This window comes from Geospiza fortis, unplaced genomic scaffold (genome assembly GCF_000277835.1).
Source record: "Geospiza fortis unplaced genomic scaffold, GeoFor_1.0 scaffold11, whole genome shotgun sequence".
NCBI lineage: Eukaryota > Metazoa > Chordata > Aves > Passeriformes > Thraupidae > Geospiza > Geospiza fortis.
In genome coordinates this window covers 15,892,536-15,917,283 of record NW_005054304.1, presented here as the reverse complement: position 1 = coordinate 15,917,283, position 24,748 = coordinate 15,892,536, and the positions used below count along the sequence as shown (strand labels likewise).

Here is a 24,748-nt window from a genome sequence, read left to right as displayed (position 1 = left end):
GGAGCTATGCTTATCTTCCTCTTGCTGCGTTTGGCACACAAATGCTCAGTTCTTCCTTCCAGTGCCCATTATTGGCACCACTTCTTGACTCTACAACCCGTTAGAATTGCTTCTGGGTTTAAAACAAGAAGATAATGAATAGCACCCCTTCTCATAGCTCAAAACCTGATCTGTGAATTCCCTCACATCCTGAATTTTATACACAAGACACACTAAAGCACCTCTGCTTGAATCAGGAGGGCTTGTGAGAAGCCCAGCTGCAGGTGCCTTCTGCAGCCCACCCAGGATCCAGCAGCTCTGGCCAGGGCAAGGCTGCACGGCACCCAGGCACCCTGCCAGACACCAGGCACAAGCTGCTTCTTGTTGGAAAACACAACACAGGAGAGCCTGGCAGAGGGAAAAATACACTAGCCATGATTTCTCATCCTGAGATGGAGTCCAGGTGTAACTGAAACACGTACACGGTCCTGGGAAACTACCTTGATCCCACCACTTGGGGTGAGCCCAGGCACAATTCAGCTCCTCATTCTTCCACCTTACCACTAAACCTTCTCTGCAGTTTTGGAGACTGCGCAAAGAAGTCTCTAAAATTGTAAACTTAATTTATAAGTCACTTCAGTGTTTTTAACAGTTGTTATACAGTGTTGTAATTTTGTAGTTTGAAGAAAAGCAAAAGCTTTGCATTTCTTTTTCCTGTTTCACGCAAGACTGACCAAGGGAGAACAGTAATGTATCTGTTACATTCTAATAGGAGGCATACATGTATAAACTAAACCCTGTTCCTTAGGGGAGCAATTAAATCCTTATTTATTCACACAAAAAGAGAAACACACATTTCTCACACTTCACTCATACATGTTTTTTTCCACAAGTTAGATACCAAAAGTACAATTATCACCTACTACTAACTAACTAAATTATGGTCATCCATACTTCATTTCCTTTGAGTGAGGTAAAATAAAGCAGTATTTGATAATTCACAATATCATGTATCATAATAAAAGTAAGCCTTTTCATGAACCTGTTAGGGAGTTCTTCAAAATGCAGAACAAATAAGCACAGTCATACAAGTTGGCAAATTTGCTTCAAAAGGATGTTTTAGGTCACGTGAATCTTGCCACTGACAAGTTAAACACAAAATAATGATAAAACAGGAAACACATGAACACTGGTCTTCCTTTTCAATAGTTTCTATTTCATATCACTATGCTTCTGTTTAACAAGGTTTGAAGTCCACTTGCAAAAAAAAGAAAAAGCATCTAGCAAAAGCTTGCTTAGAGTTTAAATAAATTTTCTATTCTCAGTTTCTACAAACTTCATTTTAACTGTTAACAAGTAGCCACCTCAGCAATCACAAAAATCCCAAGAGCACTGCTTCTTCTTGTCAATCACTAATTGCATTAATTATTTTTATTTATTTTACTTTTAAGGTGAGAAACAACATTTATACAGAGTGAGCAGCAAGATAGCCACCTGAAAAGAAATGAAACCCCATTTTCTGGACCAAGCCAGGTTTTTCATTTGTTACATGCTTCATGCCAAGGCTCCCTCAGGCTTCAGGGAGAGCCAGGGCTTTACACCCAAGTTGTTAAACACATATAGTAAAAATTTATCAAGGAGAAGGCTTTCACAAATGTGCAACTAATAATATCCAAAACTACTCTCAGAGCATGTCAGCATCTGCATTAATCTGAAAGGCTGCCAGACAAATGTTCAACAGGTCAGGTAGCTGAATATCCTCAACAAAATATCCAGCAAGAGGCTCCTGCTGTGCTGCCAGCCTAACCATACACCACTGCCACTGTCCTGCTCACCCCCTTAGGGCACAGAGCCTTCATCTTGACACCTCCTACCATAAATACCCAAGGCAAAAGTCATTGACTGGCATTACTGGCATCACTGATGACCCATATGCTATGTTACACTCCACAGGAACAACTCTCCCTCCCTAACCTTTGCTTCCATGCTGTTGTCATTATATTGCAAAGGTTCCATATTGTTGTGTCCTTATTGCAAGAGTTTCATACCTCCCCAATGTTCCTCGTAGGCAGCTCCTCTAAGCACCGACTCTTCATTCTTCCCACAGTAGCCAACTGACTCCAGCTCCCCCTCAATCAACCAATCCACTCTTTTATAGCACTCTTCTTCTCATTGGCTACAGCTGTGGCCCATTAAAGTCAGGCCTGTTCCTAATATTTAATAATTAGCCCAGCTGCAACTTCTTAGGGGTAAGATTACTTTCTATACTACCTTTATTTTCTTAAATTCTATCCCCCTACACCATACCATGATTACAGCCACAGCTCGAGAAGACACAAAGCCATGTATCAAGAAACACAGTGTACTTTCCAATCTGTGTCCCAGGCAGATATCTCCACATTTAAATGGAAAATGAGTGAGGAAATCTACTGAGGCATCATCCACACAACCCAAGTGTGGGAAATATTTCTGTCTTCTGACTTCGTGACCAGGAATACCAGGCACCAGAGCATGGTGTTCAGAGAAGGGTGGGAGATGCCTGGGAGCAGTTGGACAATACTCAACAGCCACTGGACCATCCCTGGAAGAGCTTTTCACCCCCACTGCCAGACTGGAAGGAAGCACAGGTATGCAAAAGAAGGGTGTCAGTATCCCATACATGCCATGCATCCTCCAGTCTTCCAAAAGTTTCAAGCTTTTCAAGCCAGTTTGGAAGGTTACAGTATGTTGTACATATAACTGATGCTACATTAGGGTGGATGAATTTGTTCCTTTTTTTTTTCTGTTTTGCAGTTAGCAGACTCCAATGGACCTTTAAACAATTCCATACAGAAATAAGGAGTAAGACCTTTTATCTATCAGATTCACGTCTTCCAAGTTTTATATATAATGTTAGAAAAACTAGGAAACCTGGCAGACTTTAAGAGCATTATGTGAAATATATTCATACTGCACCTGTAGACTTTCAAGTACTGTCATTTTTTTGCTGAACTTCAAAGGACAGAGTCAGTGACTAAAATTGTAGAATATGCTAAGTTGGAAGGGACCCATCAAGATCATCAAGTCAAACTCCTGGCCATGCATGGAACACCCAAAGAATCACACCATGTGCTTAAGAGCATTGTCCAAACAGTCCTTGAACTCAGACAGGCTTGCTGCAGTGACTGCTTCCCTGGACAGCCTGCTCCAGTGCCCGCCTACCTGCCGGGTGAAAAACCTCTTCCTGATACCAAACATTCCCTTGGTCACTGGTCACAAGAGTGAAGAGATTTGTACCTGCCTCTCTGCTCTCCCTTGTGAGAATGCTGAAGACAGCAATGAGGTCCCCCCTCAGCCTCTTCCAGGCTGAACAAAACAAAGTGACCTCAGCTGCTCCTTGTAAGGTTTCCCTTCCAGACATTCACCAGCCTCTTTACCCTCCTATGGATGCTCTCTAATAGCTTAATGCCTTTCTTATATTGTGGTGCCCAAAACTGCCCCCAGGACTCAAGGTGAGGCCACCCCAGTGCAGAGCAGAGCGAGATAATCTCCTCCCTGGCCTGGCCAGTGATGCTGTGCCTGATGTACCCCAGGACATGGGTGGCCCTCCTGGCTGGAGAGCATTGCTGACTCATCTGCAGGGACTATGAGAAGTTTTCCCAGCATCATAATTCCAGCAGAAAACAGTGTTGGTCTTTTGTGATTAGCTAGTTTAATTTTTGGTTCTTCTGCTTTGGAGTTCCCTTGGAATATTTCCAACATATGAATGACATGTACATTCTGTATTTAAAAAAAAAAAAACTGATCCTAATGAGGCACAAATCATCAGGCCAAATGTAACTTCGGTTCAGCCTGGATTATTTGGTCCCAAAAAAGAGAGATGGATGCAAAAAAATCAACCTGGAAGCCTAGGTGTATAATCTTCCATGCTCTAACCACTAAGGATGTCCACGATTACAGACAATTCCTACAAACACAAGGCCCAAATAATTCACCCTTCAGTGAGCAGGAGACTTTCCCAGGGGAGGTGGAAATCACTGCAGAAGGTCAAGAGGCAAAGGTCTGGCCAGTGGCTCAGTTTTCTCCACTATGAACAGAGAACACCGCTGGGATTTCCAGCTGGGTGAAATTCAGCTGACCATGGACAGTGACAGGGATGCTATTAGTTTCCAAGTACCAGTCAAAGAAGCATGTCTGATTAATTCAATTTTGCAGCCCTTTGAGTGATGTTAGAGGCAGCTGCTTGTCTCAAGATATCAGATTAAAAAAACACCATAAAACCTCCCATGTTCCCACCCACAAATATGGATTTGGATCTATTTACAGAGGCCTCATTCTCAGTGTTGCACTCATAAACAGTAAGGATTATATTTTAAAGTCACAAGAGCCTATGCTCTGAACACAGCTAGAAGAAAGTTCTGCTGCAACACTGGTAATGAGATTTACAAGCAAATGTTCCTACACTACACGTGGACACACATTCCAGTGTAAGGGCAGCTCTGCATCCATTCAGGAGTTTCCAGTATAGGAAAAGATTTCTGTATGAAACCAAAATGTACAGCATATTCTATTTAAAAGGCAATATAGCAAGTCTACTTCCTCCTTTGTTGATTTAAAAAATGCACAACTTCTTTGTCACACTTCATCTTTGGAGAATATAATAGTTCATATACTGCATGTAGTTATTTAAAAAGCTGAAATGCTCAACCTAATTAAATCTTTTTAAAGAAGTTACTTTCGTTTTTCAAATATGCAAAAGTCAACAAAAAGGGACAAGCACATCAATACCTGTACTTCACAATTTTCAGATGTGCTATCAGATGTTGTACAAAACAGTCTTATGATTCTTCATTTTAAAATAGATATTTAATAGTGACTTTAGTTAGTTAGTTTGTTGGTTAAGTAGTTAAACTTGTGCCTTGCATCACAGATGAAATCATTCTAAGTTTTAGCAATCAGCTAATGAGCTTCACATTGGGAAGCAGAAGCAGAAGACCCTCAGCTTCTCTCTTTCCTCCTTCTACAGAAAGAAAAACATTTTAAAGCAGCACAGAGGCTCTTAATCCTACACATGCAGAGGATCACAGGTCCTTCCTAACATGAGGTGAGAGTCTCCTGACCTGTATTATGTTACAGGAATCATGGCAACAGCACCAGAAATGCTGAAGCTGCTCTGTCTGGATGGTGGGAAACTACAGAAGGAACCAGGCCATGAGCAGCAAGTCCTGCTCTCGCATGGAAGGGAACAACAACCAAGACACCCTTGGCAAGCAGAGGTTACTGGTATTCAGTAGTTAAGAAAACCTGGGCAGTCACCCTCCATCGCCCCCAGAAGAATAGGTGGATGTAGAATTAATTTAACACATACTTTTTTTTTATAAATTATAAAGCAAAAAGCATTTCACAGCTCAAAAGAAAACAGATGACAGAGATGTTCCTAGTACTTTATATCACCAAGTTAAAGCAAGAGGATGACAAAATTTAAAAAGAACTGCAACTTTTATATTAATCAGCAAGACATCCTAAAATGAGACCTGGCACCAGTACCAAAAATACAACATTAAGTTACTAAACCAGCATTTTGGACTTGGCTTTAGGCAAGATCCTGAGAAAACAGGTCATCTTCTAGGCTTTGCAAGAAAATTTCAAGGGTTGTACCTTCCTCACAGGCAGGATACTATGCCTCTTAATTATCTTCCAGCTGACCATGGAACAGAAAATGAGGTGTTCCGACTCCACTTCTACAAAACAACAAAGTATCAAACTCCAGCCTCTTGCGGATGTTTACAAAAGCACTACACTGCAATTGCTCTTCTAATCATTCTGAGTGCATACAAGTTTTTTAGGTATTGGTAATAACTTCCATAAAACACCAAATTACATCATTCTGGAAAAAATAACTAACCTTTTAAGAACAGAAAAACAAAAAGAGAAAACTTGGTCTTTGAATTTAAGATTCCTACTACATTTAATTAGCTTGTCTCCAGACCACCCATGTATGATTTTATGATTTACTTGAGAACTCACCATCACAGACAAGTAAACTCCTTTGGCCTCTTGAACTAATCTAGAACTAAATACTTTCTTTTCACAGAACTCAGTGAAGATCATTTACCAGCAGCCATTTACAGAAACTGTTTAGGTTAACAGAGATAAGGCAAACGGTATTTACCAGTCTTTAAGTGAATTTACTCAGCCCTCTATAAACTGTTTTGCTTATCTGATACATTTAGAAAGGACTGACTGCTGGTACAGAGAGACCCACAGCCAATGTGTGGAGTCACTGGTTCCTCAGCCATACCGCAAACCTGCATCAGCAAATGAAAAAAAAAAAAAAACTTAAAAAGGGGGAGGGGGAAAGAGAAATGGCTGCACTTGTCACTTCAGTTAGCTGGCTCAGGCACAAACTCAGGCAGAAGCTTGTCACCCTTCCCCAGGGAGGTTTTCTTGCACAAAGTCCAAGTAAGCCACAGAGGCTGTGCTAAACCACCCGTCCTTGTGACTGCTCTGCACGCTTAGCAGCCAAACCACTGCCTCTTGCAGATATGCACCCACCTGACAGCCTTCACTGGCCCTTACATCAGTTGAATTAAAAGCAAAACAGTCTCTGTACAGCTGAAGCAAGTACTTTATTAAACAAGATTAAAGAGACTGGTCCATTTCTGCTCATGTCCAGTCCAGTATGGGGAGGCTTAGGAATACTGCTCCAGTATGAAATACTGAAAAAGTTTTATAAACACCCACAAATATCCCCTTCAGCTTCTTTTCAGCTAATTGATTTTAGACAGAAAGTTGCTTCTTTGTAAAAAAGCAATACTAACTTAAAAGTGACATATATATAAAAGGAATCCCAACTTAGACCTACACAACTTTTTTTACTTCTGTATGCAAATATTCCCATAAGGATGATTCTCCTGACAGCACATCTCAGCTAGAAAAGTGCTATAAGAATATAATTTTCTCCTCTTTTGCAGTGACCAAAATGGAAGTAGTCTCTCACATAATGTTTAATCTGATTTTCTGTACTTGCTAGAGTTGGGTATTTTTCCAAAAGCTTTCTGGCACCAGATCTCAAAGAACACCAACCTTTCGATACACTTTGTTTTCATCATCTTTGGGATCATGTCACAAATTGATACAGTTCAGTAAAACAAAAAAGTGGGGGGGAGGATGGGAAGAGGCAAGGGATAAAAGTGGAAGGGAAGATGAAGTGGCACAAGGGCTCCTCTCCAGACAGCACTACCACTCCCTCTGCATGCCATCATCTCTAACCCACAGAACAAGGTGTTCTGCAAACAGACAGGACAAATCTTGGTCCTTCTTTTCACTGAATGCACAAGTCATAAGCCTTCATGAATAGCAATGTCAACTCCTACTTGAAATGCAAAACCACTTTTTTAATTGTTGCCATGTGATCAAAGGTAAAAACATGAAAAATTATTTCTCAGTAGTTCTCCCTAATGCTGTAAAATTATGATGCTTTCAATTTTAACAACACTTTATCTGAGAAGTTGCAAGCAATTTATTCTCTATATACAGCTCTTCTATTAATTCCACACAGATTTTCTTGGGGGAGAACAATCACCACAGAAGATTCAGATCTTAAAGAATAATCACTTTGCCTTAGGAAGGTATGTATTAGAGAAAATAAAACCTCTTCTTTCTAAAATTTTAAGAGGCTTTTTGGAGAGTATTTGTCTTAATTAATCACTGCTATATAAAAACAAATTACTGCAAACTATACTGGGATCCAAGCAGTTTTCAAGGGTTGGGATAATCTGTACTTGGCTGAGTGCCCATGAACATCCTCCAGGTCTGAAACACCAGAGCAGTGCACACTCGGTTCTAAGATACAACAAAGCCTTTGGAGAGTTAAGTGACTGCACATCTGAGTCACTGTCTGAATGAGACATTTTGGCCTTTCACACACTTCTCAGTGCCAGAGACTCTGGATTTCAGTGAGGTTACAGCAGAGAGAAGACGAATCAAAAACAAAAGGTGCTGCAAAAGCAACAGACTCAAACTTTTCTTACCGTAAACTTTTAAATATTACTCTGCAGGCAGCTCCATTACTTTCCATCCATAACAATTCAAGTAAAGTTAATAAAAGATAACAAGTATTGTCATTTAAAAGGAGACAAAAAGGGGAAGCTGTGACTCCTCCAGAGAAGATGGAAGAGATTTGGTACTGAAAACACAACAACTGACTATATTTGGAGTCAAGGCTTTACAGTAACAATTCATGCTCTCATTTAAAGATTAAACCTTGCTTTTGTTCCAGAATCCTAGTTGTGGAGATCCTATTTCCTAGACCTGAGGAGAGGTGGCAGGGAATACATATACTCTAAGTTAAGAAAAAACCAAAACTGTACAAGTAGAACACACATGTATGCATGCCAAATCCAATGCTTTCACCAGACAGGTAATAACAAGTGGCACTATTCTGAGAGCAATATTGACTTAACAGATTGGAGCACCAGATTCCAAATTAGAAGAATAAAATGCCATTTGTGACTTTGCTGCTGGGATTTTGGAAGACTTATTGTAAGGAAAATAAAAGTCAACATTGGATTATATTCTGCACAAGAAGAAATAAACATGATTTGTGACAAATCTTCCTGGCTGTTTTACAAGGCATAGGAGTGAACAAAACCAAAAGGGAAGTAAAAGGAATACCACTGACCTCACTGCACTTTTCTCCTGGGAGAACTAGTGGGCCTGCTTCCACTATTCTTTAAGAAAACCTTGAGGTAGTTTTTGTACATCAGCATACAAAAGGCAACCTTTAGGGGAGGGGACTGTACACCTAAAAAGAAAAAATAAACAGCCAGCAAAATCGGAAATTCTCAAAAAGAGATTAAAAAAACCTGTTACAGCGTGTTAGGGAAGACAGACTGCACAGCCCAACAGGGCAGGGCACATCACTCAGCCAAGCATGAAAGAGAAACCCTCAGTTCTCAAGGAAGACAAAAGCTACATGGCCACACATCCACACATGAGGGCATGATTTTCTAACAGTATTTGTTTTCACTTCTTGTTCTTACATCGTCCTCTTTTTGCAAAAAACATGAACTGAATTTTTTTAAAAAAGGCACTTCACTTTTGGTACAAGTTACATGAAACCACCCAGGTTTAAGCAGACTATAGACTGCATGAGAAAAGGAAAGGTCAAACAAATGTTTTACACAGGTGCACAGAGCATAAGATCTAGGATCACCCTTCATCCAAGCAGGAAAAAGGAGGACTTTATTCCACAATTTCAGTCTACCTGTAAAGCAAAAATCCATATCCTCTTGCTGTGGCTATTGCCCTCGTGCCAGGAAAGCAAAACCACTTACAACAGCCTCATTTTAGAGCTCCAGACACCAGCATAAAAAGTTCTACAAGATCCCCAGCAAGGAGTAATCCAAGTTTCTTTGACTACCACTGAGTGGGCACATTCTCTAATGCCTCCTGCAACAGATGCCTGGCAATCCAGTTACAGGAGAACACCATCTATTAGTGCCACCCAATCCTCTCCAGTTTCATGCCCTGGACTCAGTCCAGGTATGCCCAGTTTAGAATCTGGATTCAATTAAATGAGTCTGTAGTCATGCTTTAGAAGGTTTTCTGTGAACTTTGCCTATCAGACAGGAAATACTACAGGTGTAATTATTCTGGGATACCTTATTATTTCCCATTGGACGGACTATCAGGATCTGAAACAAGAAGCAGGACTAGTGTCTACAAAGAATTGGCCTTTTTAGCCAAGCATGGCACCAACTGATCACAGCTCTTGCACACAACAGAAACAAAACAGATCAGACCAACAGGTCTTGGCCTGAAACTCCTCTGCATCTCACACCTACAGAAAATTACATGGATGAGTACTTTTTTGTACAGGCTGGTCCTGGCCATTTGAGGTGTCCTTCCAGAGAGGCCTTTCCAGCAAATCTGTTCCAGGATTTTCTGCTGCTCAATTCCATTCACTGGATCCGGAAAAGGTTTTAGACTCTTGACAGACAAGCCCCTAAAACAGAATTTGTTAGTTTCAGTAGACATTGGAGTGTTTGGTTTTGGCCTGTGAACATCTTCAAACTTTGCTCTTTTCTCCTGTTTCATTTCACTAGGATATTCTGCAACTGTCCACATGGCAAACCTCACATAGCAGATAAAGAAGTTCATATTTTATTCATTTTTGCCAAGTACCTTAGATAAAAGCAAACCCCACATGAGATTAGCAGACAAATGAGGATGTAAACTTGAAAGGCCAAAATATATAAGGCTGCTACAGTGTGTGTGTATGTGTACATAATAAGCTTTACTATAATCACGGTATTGTAAATATTTCAAGTACCCTGATTACAGAAGTTGATGACATGCATTCCAGTCATCACTACTTTCTTGGTACAGGAGAAAGGCATGACATTAAACAGTCCATACTAACACAAGTTTTATAGCAGTTAGGCCACCAATGCAAGAAAACATCCTTTTTTTTTGAAGACTCCAAATTTGCTTATAAAGGGAAAGAAGAAAAATGCAAATATGCATATTTTTTGCATAATTATGCATATACAGATGCATAATTTTTCTAAGATGTTTGTTGATTTGGGGAGAAGGGTTTGTATATCTTAGGTTTGGCTATTTTTTTCCTTTAATAATTAAAAAGCGTTCAGTTAACTCAGGAATTAGAGTTAGTAACCTGTTACCCAAGGCTCCTACAGGCTTGAAAACAGGCAAAAAGTCTTCTAAAGCTTCAGAATCTTTTCAGTATGCGGCAAAAAGTATTAATGCTTTTGCCTCTGCAACACCTGCCTGGCGACACACTACCCACAGCTATTTCCCTATCTGAATGGGAAGTTAAACACTACAGAGGAAATTAGTAGAGTTTCAAGAAGAAAGCTTTTAACACTCACCTTTCCCTTACAGAGTGGTTCTGGTTCACATACTCCTCTCCATCTGCAGTGCCACTGAACCAGAAACAGGCACTCTTACAAAAGCAGGGGATGCTATTCTGTCAGAAACTAACTAGCAGCATGCCTTGTGTTTACTGTCTAATCACAAACACCCAGGATTTTTCTATTTCCAGTTCTACAGTAAAGTTTAGGAGCACCTTTTGATCTCAGGAAGATGTTCATAGGATAGTACAGTCCTACTGTGAACAAACACATTACCTATATGGACCATTTTTCTGACGGTTTCTTTGAAGAGAAATTAGACCTTTGACAGAGACTTCTACAGTGCTGCAGATACACAAACATGAATAAATAACTAACTATCCTCTCTGGGTCATTTATCATACTCAGCAGTTCTCACTACTGAAGGTAGTGAGAACCTTTCCTACTCACTACTGAAGGTAGTGAGAACCTACTCCTTTCTCCTTTCAATTACCTAAATGTGGGGATGCTGAAGAAGAAAACAAAAGGTAATTCAAACTCCTCTTGTGACTCTTCCCTAACTTCAAGCAGCATCCTTTCTGATGGTTGTTGTATACTGAACCAATAATAAATTCAGCCTGTTGCTTTCCCAGACTCCTACAACACAGAATATTTCAGAGCTTCTTTCATGGGGATGTATGTTTGCCCTAGATTTTAATTTATGTTATCATTTACACTACACCAAGGCAATTCATGCTTTAAATTACAGTATCTGTCTCTTTTTCCTCAAATGTATCTAATCAACTGAGCAACCCTGGAAGCTACACTTCCAAAACAAAATATTAGCTCCATTATCCATATTACTTATCCATGAAGGTGATGCCACCTACAGAACATGCTCAAAACTTCTAATATGGCTGCTCTACTAACTTTTCTGAAACAATCAGCATAATTCTGTCATACTCTGAACTTTTCCAGATGCTTATATTCATCTTCTGTTACCCATATCAAGAGATTCCCTTATCTCAGGTTTGATTTTAGATTAACACATGCAAGATTCAGTTTAAAGGGCAACTTAGTCAGGTTTAAAGGGCAACATTCACCCTCATAAGGAAACAAACATGAGAAAGCAGCAAAGGAAAAATATGCCGGGGAGTGTCAGTGCTGAAAGACAACTGCCATCCCTCTCAATTTCAATTGTCATGCCACTTTGAAAAAAATCTAAACCAAGGACTAGGGCAAGATAACTACTTCCTTCCAGTAATTAGAACATAGACCTTTCTGAAAGTCATATTAGAAACACTGGCAGTAACTATGGAAGATTTATATAAAAGCTTTCTTTCCCTTTTTCTTACAGTTGTCCAAAGCGAAGTAGAGTGCTCATACTATCTGTCCTGCTTCCAAGCTGCACCAAACGCCAGAGCTGCACATGCTCAGGAGATTCTGAAAATTCTCAAGAGTGATCTGTGCAAATCTTTTGCCAGCAACACTACTAGCTACATATGGATGCATTAACTCATAAATATATTTATCTTTCCAATGCAACATATCTTGCTGCTATGCCAAGATAATTAGTTACATGGTGGACCCTCAATCACACAAAGCATTCTTCCTGTAGAACACCTTATTAGCAAACATAACTTTGCATTTTTAAGGGAGATTTCTCTATTTCATGTTCGGTTAAAAGGTGTCTGAACTGATCAAGCGTTTTAATTATCCACTTAAGAGAGCTGAGTAAAAGGTGATCACAGAAGGGTTGAGGTTGCAAGGGGACCTCTGTTGGTCAGCTGCTCCAACCACACCTGTCCTCAAGCAGGGCCAGCTAGAGCCAGCTGCACAGGGCCCCATCATGATGGTTTTTGAATGACTCCAAGGATGGAACTCCACAACCTCTGAGCAACCTGTGCTAGTGCTTGAAAAGCAGAAAGTTACTTACTGTGAGAGCTGTCAATTAGTGCCCATGACCTCTTGCCCTGTCACTGGGCACTACTGAGAAGAGCTTGGCTGCCCCTTCTCCATTTCCTACAATGAGCTTTCATGTAGCCAGATAAGGCCTCTCTGAGCCTTGTCTTCTCCACACTCAGTGGCCCTAGCTCGCTCAGATTTCCCAGGGCCATCTCTGTGCACCAGTACTGAACTTGTTCCAGTATGTCCATGTTTTTCTCATACTGGGAAGACCAGAACTGAATCCAGCACATCAGGTATGGCCTCACCAGTGCTTAGCAGAGGATTTACCTCTATCAACCTGCTGGCACCAATTGTCTTTATGCAGCCCTGAAGGCTCTTGGCAAACTCTCTAGCACAACCCATAAAAACCTCTGTCTCCATAAATCAAGGGGTGAAGGCAAAGAGTCTAACACACTTTCAGAAGCCAGAGCAACTGATCTAAAGGGAAACATCAAATGCTGGAAATCAACAGAATAAACAACAATAACCAAAAAGATATCTGCAGAGTAACTTGCTGATGGGCAGTACTTCTGAGATCAGCCAAGGTTATACCAATAACCTACAGCAAAATATTATCTGTTACAATAGGATACAAGATGTGAGGTTAAGTGTACAGAAAATTCACATGCATTTAAGATTTCTGTTAATGACAGCGATATCCCTCATCTTCTCTGTGGTAAACAAACAGTATTTACATGTGAGGTAAGTCACCTGAGAGTCAGAGCTCCAGGGAAGGAACAGTACCTTGTTAAATAGATTAAAGTATGCTATTCCCTAATGTACAAGCTCTCTATATGCATAAATTAACTTCCATGTACTTTCACATGTCCCACAAACTGTAGGAGATATGGACCAATTACCAAGAGCCCAGCAAAGTGCCATAAAGATGACTTATGGGACCCAGGCATCTCTCCTGTGATGAAAGGCTGAGAGAACTGGGGCTGACCCAGATGATCTCCAGATGGTCCCTGCCAGTCTTAACTATCCTGGGCTTCTGTGAAGCTGTCAGAGCTTGTGCTTTTTCATTGAGAGTGACTGAGAAAGGTACTTTGACACATCATTCATAAAAATTACAGATACACTATTTCTCCAATGAAGTGGAAAGAAGATTTAATGATCGGGGGGGGGGATGCAGGGGGGAACCAAAAAACCAAATCAAACCATACCCGATGAGGTAGTCAACAGCCCAGAAGCTAAAACTGATCTCTCAACTGAAATGAGTGCAGGTTTTTCCCCTTTTGTAGTACAAGTATGGGATTTCTTTTGAGTTCACTTCTTTCCTACAACTACCAAAAGTAACCTTATCTCAGGATGCTCCAAACACAGCATCCTCAAGTCATTTTCCCCTCCTTCTTACTGATAACATAACTACAGATTAAAAGGTGTTATGGTTAACAAAAACTATAAGCACTGTATCTCCGTAAACTTTTTTTTTTAAATATGGAGAAAGTTCATTCTCTGACAACCTAAATCAAAATTAGGGGTATACACACAGAGTATATGACTAACTAAAAATTTCACCAACTGCCTTTGCCAGTTCTCTGCTTGTTGAAAGTAAAGTTCCCCAGAAGTTACCACTCAGCTTCCTGCCCTGCTGTACAGGCACCTCCAGGATACTCACCTGAGCCAACAGAGCTTGTGAGGCAAAGCAGTACCAAAACAGCTCTCTTTGCATTTTTGAACTACCTTGGTTCTAAATTCCCTTAAGTAACACTTCACTGCACTGAACATACATACCCTTGCCCACTGTGCTCTTCATTTCTTCCTCCCAAACTCTCCACCTGTCATCCCAATACACCATGTTATGCCATTAGGCTCCCCTCTAGGAATCACAGACACCACCACCCGGGTGACACACAACAGCAGGTTTCTCAGGGAAGTGAATAATGCTCCCATACCTGTACATCTTCGGTACTACCCATAAGTTACTCTCTTATAGCTGAAAAATAAGTTAAACAGATTTTATTTAAGGTGACCCAAATGTGTTCATAACTAAAGAAAACTTCTTTATAAAGGGACACAGAAAGAACACATATACATGAAGTCTTCTGCTTGTTTTTCCAACAATGAAGAACAACCATATGCACATACACAGAACGCATTTTAGACTACACTTCTGAAGAGAGAGCAACAGTGAGGCAAACTTTCTTGGCAAACCAGCCACCTACAAACAGACAAGTTCATCCTCACTTGGTAAATGAGCATTGCAAAGTAGTAAGGCACTTAGCTCACTCTTAAAGTAAGTGCTAATGCTGTAAAAGATCAAATATAACAAAGTAGTTTAAACCAAAGAGAAATCATGCACTGAAAAAGGAAGGCCAAAATAAGAAATCCTAGGATGACAACTTGATTCACAGTTTACGCAAGTTAATGAAAGACTCCAACTCCCACAGATTTCAGCGGGTTATGAAACAGGTCCTGCAGAGGGAAATGTTCCAAGTCACAAACAGCAATGCCGTATTTTGATACGTAATTGCCACCAGTGCCTCTGAAGAAATCCCTGGTGTAAAATAGAGAACAAATACAGTAATCTTGCTTTCTCATTTTAAAAATGGCATGAAAGAAACAACAAAAGAAAGTTATTGAAGAGAACTAGATTGTTCCCAGCTGTTGTCATAAAATACTACAGCTGTTCATGTCATTGCAGCTAATGACCAGTTGCACTTTTTTAAAGACTGTAACACAGTATGACCATTGTAATCTACATCAAACTGAAACTTGGCAAGCATCATGGAAAAAAGACTAAGAAATTATTTAAATCCTATTTTATTTTCTAATTTCTGTTCATGGGTTGGTTTTGAGTGTTTTGGGGGATAGGAAGGGATTTTGCATGAATGACTCTTTATTCAAATTGTCAATTATGCTAAACTACTTACAAAATCATGGTAAATAACAGGTATTAAATTATCAAAATTGTCTTTTCCAGTAATAAAAAGATAATTCAATTAATAAATCCTGGTTTGGTTTGTTTTTTTTGTTTTTGGTTTTTGGGGGTTTTTTTGTTGAAAAGAGGTGTGCTGCCTGAAAGTCTCAAGTTGAAAGATGATGATGAAACATCTTTTCTCTGGAGCCAAGAACAGGGTAGGCATCACCATCTAGAAGCTTTTAATTGCTTTGTTAACTGAACTACACATGACCAAATCAGACTTTTTCATAAAGATTCAAGTACACAAATGCAAAGAAAAGGTTAAAATAGAAAAATTCATATATATATACACATATAGATGCAGGAATAGTTTTCAGATACAGCTCTCTCCAATGGAGCATTACTCCTTGACATATGGAGAAAAAGCTAGAGGAAAGCATGTGTTCCCGCATAAAATCTCCACAGAACTTGAAACATACTACTTCAACTAACTTCATGGAATTTCTCAAGAAAATGAGAGAATATAGGTTCCTCTCTAGCAATGTGTCCTCCCCTCCAAGATCATCCATACAGAGCTATAGACCAGAAAGAAATCATAATTCTGCACTGCTTTTTATCTTCCTTATAGTTACCAAGAAAATAATTCATGAAGAAAATTAGAAGTCATTTTACCACATTCTCCACTTTAAGACACAAAAACACTGCCAGAGAAATTCCAAATACTTCGGAAAGATGATGACCTAAACATACACTGCTTTGACCTATTTTCCTGGCAGGGGCCTGGGACTCTGTAACAAGTAACAAACACAGCTGCAACAAAAAACCTATGACAATGAAACTTACTGATCCAAAGGAAGAAATAATTGCTAAACATGTACTTATAGCCAACTTAGCAACAGATAACAAGTTAGAAGCTGAGACTCTTTTCCTCACTTTGGGACATCTATCTAGACTGCAAAGGATTTCTTTCCAAATGATGGTTACTTCAAAACACAAACAATCCTGAAACTTTATGCAGCAACACAGTTACTTATCTGCCACTATCAGAAAAAAAAAAAAAAAGTGGAATTGTAAACCCTACCTTCAAATACAAAAGTCTAAATTAAAAATAAAAATCTTATCACACACAGCATGAGGCCAAAACTCTAGTTTTGGATAGTTTGGATTCTATTAATTAAGCCTATTGAACAATGCCCAGAGTGACTGTTGTAAGACTCTCTGTAGCCTCACATCTGCATAAGCCATTATTAACACATGTTATTTTCACCATTCCAATCAGAAGTTCAAAGTGCACTTCCTTTCTTATAGCAACATTCTACAAAAAGATCAAGTCTGCACAATTAGGAAGTATTAGATGAACATCGTAGCAGAATTTGCTCCATAGCAATTTGGGGTGGGTTTTTTTTCCCCCTTCAGCTCTGCATTGTGCAAAAGTCAAGATAATTCAAAATATTTTGGCCAACAGCAATCTGATGCCATAAAATGCCTAAGCTGAATGCCTCTAAATGATGGGATGGAGAAAAAGAATATAGGATAGAATACTGTTACACCAATATCTGTCTCCATCAGTACATGTTTCATCACATTACAGCACTTTTTAATTTTGAAAGCTTGATTTTATTAACCCAGATATGCCTTTCTCAAAGATGAAAAAATTGCTGCTGCTTTTCTCAAAGATTTTATACAACCCTTTCAGCATGGTTTTTTCCCTTTCTTTTCCACAAAGGTTTGGTACAGCCTCCATACAGACTAGGTTCTGCACCTTTTAATCCTAAAGTTCAAGGTGGGGGTTTTAAAATCCACTCATCTGTGGTGAACCTCAGGATTCTTCTCAAGTATTACCAACTTCACCAAGTCTTACCCTTCATTGCTAACTAACTCCCATGTCTGATTATAAAAGCACCAAAGCAGGAGGGCCCATACCACCTCCCTTCCAAGTTAACCGAGAACACGCTGTTCATGCTGGCTTTCCAAACCATACAAGTTGAAACTAACAGTCATACTATGAGTGTTCAACATAAATTGCAAGAAACCTGCAAGCAGCAGCTGAGCTGCAGAATAGAGACATGCTTCTGTGACAAGCTGGGTAGAGCTTGAGCAGCACACTGACAGTGGAGCTATTCACTGAAAAGAAAGCTACAGTCAGCAGCTGGCTGCAGAGTTACAACAGAAGTCTGAGAAAAGACAGAATATACTCCCCCTGTTCTCACAGGCTCCCCCAGGCACCTACAGATGCACCAAAAGGAAAGATACAGTGTTTCATGAACCTCTGCCATTAAATACATGCATCCAAATCACTCAAATCTACCAGGCAGCACTTAGGCTCATCATACTTAGCAATAAGCAAACAAGCATAAGAGCAATGAGGAAAGAAGAGTTTTTAGAAATTCAGGACAGGAATAGCCAGGAAAAGGGCATTTTGAAACATGAGAAGGGGAAAGCATTAAAAACCCAACTTGATGACAAGTAAAAGGAGCTGCAACAGAAGTTCAGCACAGCTTTTAATTACAAGTAGAATGAAGTTTGATTGATAGACAGTTTTCAAATGAAATGTTTTTGAAAACTGGTTAAATACACCCTAAAGGATGCTATCTACACCTTAGACACAAGCACCCCAAGACACAAAAGAACTAACTTCTAATTAAAACCACCATTTCTAATGTGTGGCGTCTTTCCACTCTGCTTCTTTTCCTCTCCAGCTCCAAACATAAATGGTGTTAGTTGACAATTAGCTGGAGATGATGCTGGCATCCTAAATCAATCTTAAATAAGACAGTCATGTTCTCCTCATACAGCAGTGTTGCTGTATCAAACATTACCATGCCTAAGCTCTCTTATAAACAGAGATTAAAACACATAGATGACTGTCAAGGAGGTACTACTCTGGAGGTGTTATTTCAACAGTGGCAGCTTTCTGGGGGAAGAGTAAATAGGGTGGGAATTAGTCCAGATTTTTAACCTTTAAAAGAATGATTTACCATCATAATAGCACTTACTGTCTTCCTGGCTTTCCACACATGATCTCTGGTCTCTTCCTTCACTCAGTAATTATAGGAAACCATTGAGTATGTACCTGGAGTACCACCTCCAGCAATTACACATCTCAATCTACAACCCAAGTGGCAGACCACTCCATGAGCCACACACTTAGATGAATGTGCACACTTAGGCTGCACATGCAGTATAATGGTTTACAAAACTGGGGTGATATTTTATGTCTATTCAGTAATGGTGGAAAGTGATCTTTTACGGGAGAAAGTCAAAGTAAATGACTGATTATCAGAAGAGGAAATTATTTGAGTGTTCAGCTGAAGCATGATTGTGAAATCACAGCCTATATTTGATTCATGAAACCACATACAAAAGAATATAAGAAGGTACCTTTTCATGAAGATGATTTGAAGTGGCTTTTACTTCAGAAACTTGTGGCTTCTTTTATGGCATGCTTACAGTAAGTGTTAAGCAGTATCTCTCCATCTTAAAATACTTTTAAGGAAGTACTTTTTTCCACATTCCTTGAAGCTATGAAGAAGAAACTAATCCCCACTATAAACTGCTTTAACATCACTTAGAAGCCTAAAATAAGTTAATATTCACACTTAAATAGAGTAGCAAATTTAACTTATAGTCCTGCTTTTGTACTATAAGTAGGAGCCACTCAGCAAAACATAAGAAAATGGAAAAAAAAAAAACAGGGAAGATGAGTTGGCAGTATCCAGGTTACAGGTACTTATTTACTGACATTACCCAAAATTACTTTTGATAGAAAATCCCTTTAGAAATACCAGACAGAAAACACTGTGCTGAGTTCTAGAAGCCTAGAACTACAAAAAAGATAATTTAAAATACCAAGTTAAATAAATAAAGGTAAATATATTTTACACATGATCTTCCTGCCACAACCTGCACTGCAATGCAAGCATATCCACACAACAACTATCATCTCTAAGTGGGATACATGTGATGGAAGTAAATACCATTCAATTTGGGTATGGATAACAGAGAGAAAACAACTGTTCTCTTCAACATCCCCCTATAGAAAATGACCTCAACTGGCTCATATCTTCCAATTAAGTTAAATGCTGATATCATTCAGTATGTACTCCTATTTCAAGATTACAAACAGTGGTATTAAAAGCACCAGCTCCCTACTCAGGCTCAGTCAACAGAAGGCAGCTTTAGCCAACATGGAATTCAGAAGCATACAAAAGGTTTTTAACACACAAACAAGGCAATTTTGTGCCTCACTTCACATCAGTCCTACGACTCAGCACACTCAGCAAGCCACTCATCATACAGAGCACAAGAAAAGCCTCCCACCTATGCAGTGCAGCAATAACTCTGTAAGAAAGGCACCCTTCAGCAAGTGCACAATTTTCCTCTATGCCTATACAGCAAAAGACTTGTTTCACTAAAGGGCTTATTTACAAAATGATCTTAATGACTAAGAGGCTCAGTGAGTTCATAAATTAAAACAAATCACCAGCTTTATTACACATAGTCATCAAAGACTGTACTTTGGTTTTGTTTCAGTTTCTCAGCACCACACTCATAATCCCTCACGAGCGTTACACACATCCCACATACACACACAGGTTTGCACAATGTAAAACATACAAAGACTGCAACACCTAAGTGTCATCCAGCTGATAAAATCTATTTATCTTACAAGTATTAACTTAGTTTGGACATGAGGTAAGAACAAATCAGTTACATACATAAGAAACCATAACACAGCAATGTTGTTTTCTGTCCTAAACAACCATAATATCTCTCCAAGTATATTCAACTGTTTTCTGCTCCTAGGTGCCTCTCACACAGCTTGTTTCATAAAGGTACCTGGAGATTTGCAACTATGGAGTACTAAAACTGAGGTGGACGTACACCTGCTCCTTCAAATGAAGGTAATAGTGGACAAGGAACAGAATCAATCCCCAGCTGTACCAGTGCCACCTTTCTGGCGTAGCTGTGGGTGGATTCTCTAGTTAATAGTACACCTTGAACCCAGATGCAGTCTTCCTCAGGACAAGCAGTATACCCCTAAGTACTACAACAATAAATTCATTAAAGTCAGCTTTCCTATGCCAACAGAAACAGCTACAAAGCAATTCCTTCTTTTTCCTCATGAGGATCAGACAGACACAATCTTCAGCATCCTCAAAAGAGAGGCCTATCATACTTTACTGCATCAGACAGTTAAAACTATTTAAGTAACCCTTACAGTCCCTGTCATAAATAAGCAATACCCAAATTTACACCAAAATATACACCAAATCCACCAACATTACAGATGTTCAGGTCAACACAATTGCTCAAAAAACACTGAAGCACTTGCAGGACACATCTATGCTGGAAAAATTGAACTCGATTCAGAGAGAGACAGAAGCAGGCTTCTGCAATTCACCAGTGCTGGATTCCAGCCTGGAGCACAAGCCTTTGGTGAATATGCACAAGTCTCCCTGGACTAATGGGAATTACCAATGAAGTTTAGAGTTTCCATTATTGACAGCAATTTTACCTCTCACAAATCTGAAATTAACACTGATGGTGAGATATCGATTGTGAGCTGGCATTCATATTACATTACAAACAACTGTCAGCCTGCACTTTAGGAGAGCATTAACAATGACACAGTTTGAAATCCAGAGACAGCAGTGTCTGGTTTTATGGTGTGTTGTCAATTGCTGATATAACCATGTACACCTCCCCATGCAACGCACAAGAGGAAAGGACAACACCAAGGATCACAAGCCATGGCTACAGCCCTTCTAAACAACTGAGACAGAATTATTTCATTAAAACTCCACTTCCAATAAAAAAGCACCAAACAAAAAAACCCACACAAAAGCATACAACCATCTGACCTGCCCAGAAAAAGAATCAAAACAATTAGTGTACCTAACTAACTGCAAGATGTCCAAGAAATACTGACTTCGCTTTTTTTGTACTACTACTCCAGTTGACTGTCAAAGGTTTTACTTAGGATTACTATGCTTTAGTGCAGTATTCCTCAGAGGCACTAATGCAACACAAAACACGTTGAGGAGGTCAAGTAACATGATATATGGCTTTTCCTTCCCCCTGGGTGGGGTTCAAATCCTGCTAATGTCAGTAGTGACCAAAAGCTGTTGACATCAGGCAGCTGAACCACGTGAAATGAGCTACTATCCTCAGTCCAGTTTTCCCTGGACAGGTATTCCTACCTTCACAAGAACAACCAAGCCTACACTCTGGCTGCCAAGTCTCAGGAGTTAGAAACAGCATGGATAAGGAATAGCTTCCTCAGTCCTGAAGAAAAACACTAACTTTTAAGACAGGTCTGTTCAAGTGAAAGCTGCACCATACCACTAACAAAAAGGCAAGGAATTTCAATTAATTATAAGCACCTCAAGTCAGCACCTCCTGCAACAGTATGGTGTCCTGAGCCTTGATCCTGTAAACTTCTGAATGCACCTGAATATACAGTTTATCATATTTGCAGTCAAGAGACCAAAGCGTTGCTCTTCTACAGCATGACAAAATTCAGAGTAAAGATGAATTGTGTAATTTGCATCACAACATACATACCACCTTCAGGAGAGCACCAGAGTAAAATGAAAGTACCCCTCAAACCATAACTGCATTCTCTGGATTAATTTTACTTTTTTCTTTAGCCCAACAAAACAGACAGTTTTGTCAATTTTAACTAGAGTTAATTTGCTTCTGGAAAGTTACCATTACACACAAACCTGAATTTCATCTTTACACTTCTCATTGTATGACAGTGTAAGATATGCATAACAACGCCAGAAGACCAAGACATTAAAAACATTAGGGGCTCCCAAGCCTTTTTCCCCACATCCCAAAAGCATGTTTTATTTTTGAGTCAAATCAGTTCAAGCACAGTTCAGATAATTCAAAAAGCAAAGAAAAATGAGTATGAGATTAAATCCTCGCCCATGAAAGAGCTCCACTTCTCCATATATTTGAGCGTTTTAAGCACGAGAAGCAAAAAACAAAATCAAACCCACAGCAACCCCCCGAAGAAGCAGCTCTCAGCCACAAGCAATTTGCACAAAGCTGCTGGAAATGTAATCCCCCCAAGCCCATCCCACTGTTACGTAACAGTGCCAAGCCAGGATTTTTCACCAGCCAGCTCAGAGTTACTGTTAGTAGGAAACATCTCCTCTCACACACCAGCAATCGAGAGGATTTAAAAAAAAAAATAAAAAAATAATAAAATCAAACCAAAAAAATCCCACACAGGCAAGCAGAGGGAAAAATTTAATCCAGAGACTACATCCATGTTAAAGGCATTTCCTTTAAGTAAGGTTTTATATGATATTCTAACTTAAAAGAACTAGCTTGCTTTCTCAGGTTACACTTTACCAGTGTTACAGTACCTGTTTTTTCTCTCTAAAATAACAAGACTTCAACTACTTATAGAGGTCCTTACAACGTAACTTTTAATTTAATTATTCTGTGTTAATTTAACATTGCAAGCCCATTTCAGTTGTTCATCTCAAGAGGGTAAAAATCATGTCCTATATGACAGAAACAACCAGGTGATCTTTCCTTTATTACCATCAGTTTCTTGACTTCCTTAATGTCCATAGGAAGGCAGTGTGAAGTGCCTATGATGCAGCAAAGAATAATCCTATGAACAATCACTTGACTGTGTACTACACTCTTCAGATGCTATTTTAAGACCTTAAAAGGATTTCAATATTTAATAGATGCCTGAACCAGTTAAGCAGATCTTCACATCTACACTGAAACACTGACATTATGAGACAAACAGTTAGCAGGGGCAATGGACACCCAAGCAGCATCTATGTTCTTTTTGTTCAAGACTTGAAATCAGTTTAACCAAGTTGATTTCTCTCTGAGCTGCATTATAAAAGTATTTAACTACACATACTGCTAAGTTTTCTTAGAAATAGTGGTTTTATATGTTTGAGACATTTACACGTGGGAAAAACACAAAGAGCAATTGCTGACAAAACACATTTAGATGAGCTGAAAGTACTAAAGGTTTTGTAAATACTGAAATAATTCCTGTTCATTACAAACATTGTCTTAAGCCAAAGCAAGCTGGCCACAGCAAAGATCAGGACGTTTAGTCATGTACTAGGACCACGCAGATTAAAAAAATTGAAAAAAAAAAAAAAAAAAAGAGATACCCCATAATCTCCTAACAGGATGGCCATTTTTTGTTTCTACAGGAGACAAGTATCAGCTAAACACAGGCTTTAAAGCCTACTCTTGGGGTGATATAATAGACTGAAGCTTAAATTGTAAATATTCCAGATATTACAAGTCAAAGGTGAATTTTAAGCTATTTTCTTAAAAGTCTTGCAATTATGTTTCCTCCAATATTGAATACCTACACTTTCCTTTGGAGGGGCATAAAATGAAGTAAGAGGGGAAAAGGCGTAAGATGGTAAATGTAAATATAAACACAAAACCATAAATAACACATCTTCCCAAATAATATTTACACTGAGTGTTTCAATCTGGCATACACTCATGTAAATAGAGAAGTGTATGTATTTCAAGGCCATTCCCATTTCCAGCTTTCCCAGGATCTGAACACATCCATGCTGCACCTCGGATCTGTGCTGTCCACCGTAGCATACGGGTTACAACCTAACTGGATGAAATACACTAGAGCTGGCTACACTTGGCTGTGCGCCCAGTGCGGAAGGAAAGAAACAAACAAAAAACAAACAAACAAAAACCCCAGATCACTAAATACACGTGCACTTCCTACACACCGAGAAATGCACATGTGCAATTTACATCAGGCATCACCCCAGTAAAGAAAACCTTGGTCTGTACTGCGGAGTACAACGTGCTGTCAACCCAAACTCTCATCTGTTTATACGGCCGAGGCTGGCAGCACACGCGTCCCACCGAAGCACAGAAAAGATCATGGAGCCCACCCGTGTTTGTGCCGAGCACCCTCACGGCCATCCGCACGCACACGCGGGAGCACGGACACGGTACGCCCGCCGGATAACTTCACATCCTAGCAGGCCGGGCCGTCAGCAAGAGACGGCGATGGAGGAGGAGGAGAAGGAGAAGGCGGAGGAGGAGGAAGCAGCCTTCGCCGCCTCCCACAACGCCCGCGGCCCGCGCC

General features: G+C 39.7%; 1 protein-coding gene across 1 annotated transcript in view; it reads right to left on the bottom strand.

Annotated features, from left to right (window-relative positions):
• Nucleotides 1-24,596, bottom strand: part of PPP3CA (protein phosphatase 3 catalytic subunit alpha) — a 169,283-nt gene extending 144,687 nt beyond the window's left edge. Inside the window, exon 1 of the mRNA XM_031066361.1 lies at nt 24,552-24,596. Coding sequence (XP_030922221.1) covers nt 24,552-24,582 — 31 coding nt within the window. The 5' untranslated portion in view covers nt 24,583-24,596. The remainder of the gene's footprint in view (nt 1-24,551) is intronic.
• Between the last annotated feature and the right edge of the window lie 152 nt (nt 24,597-24,748).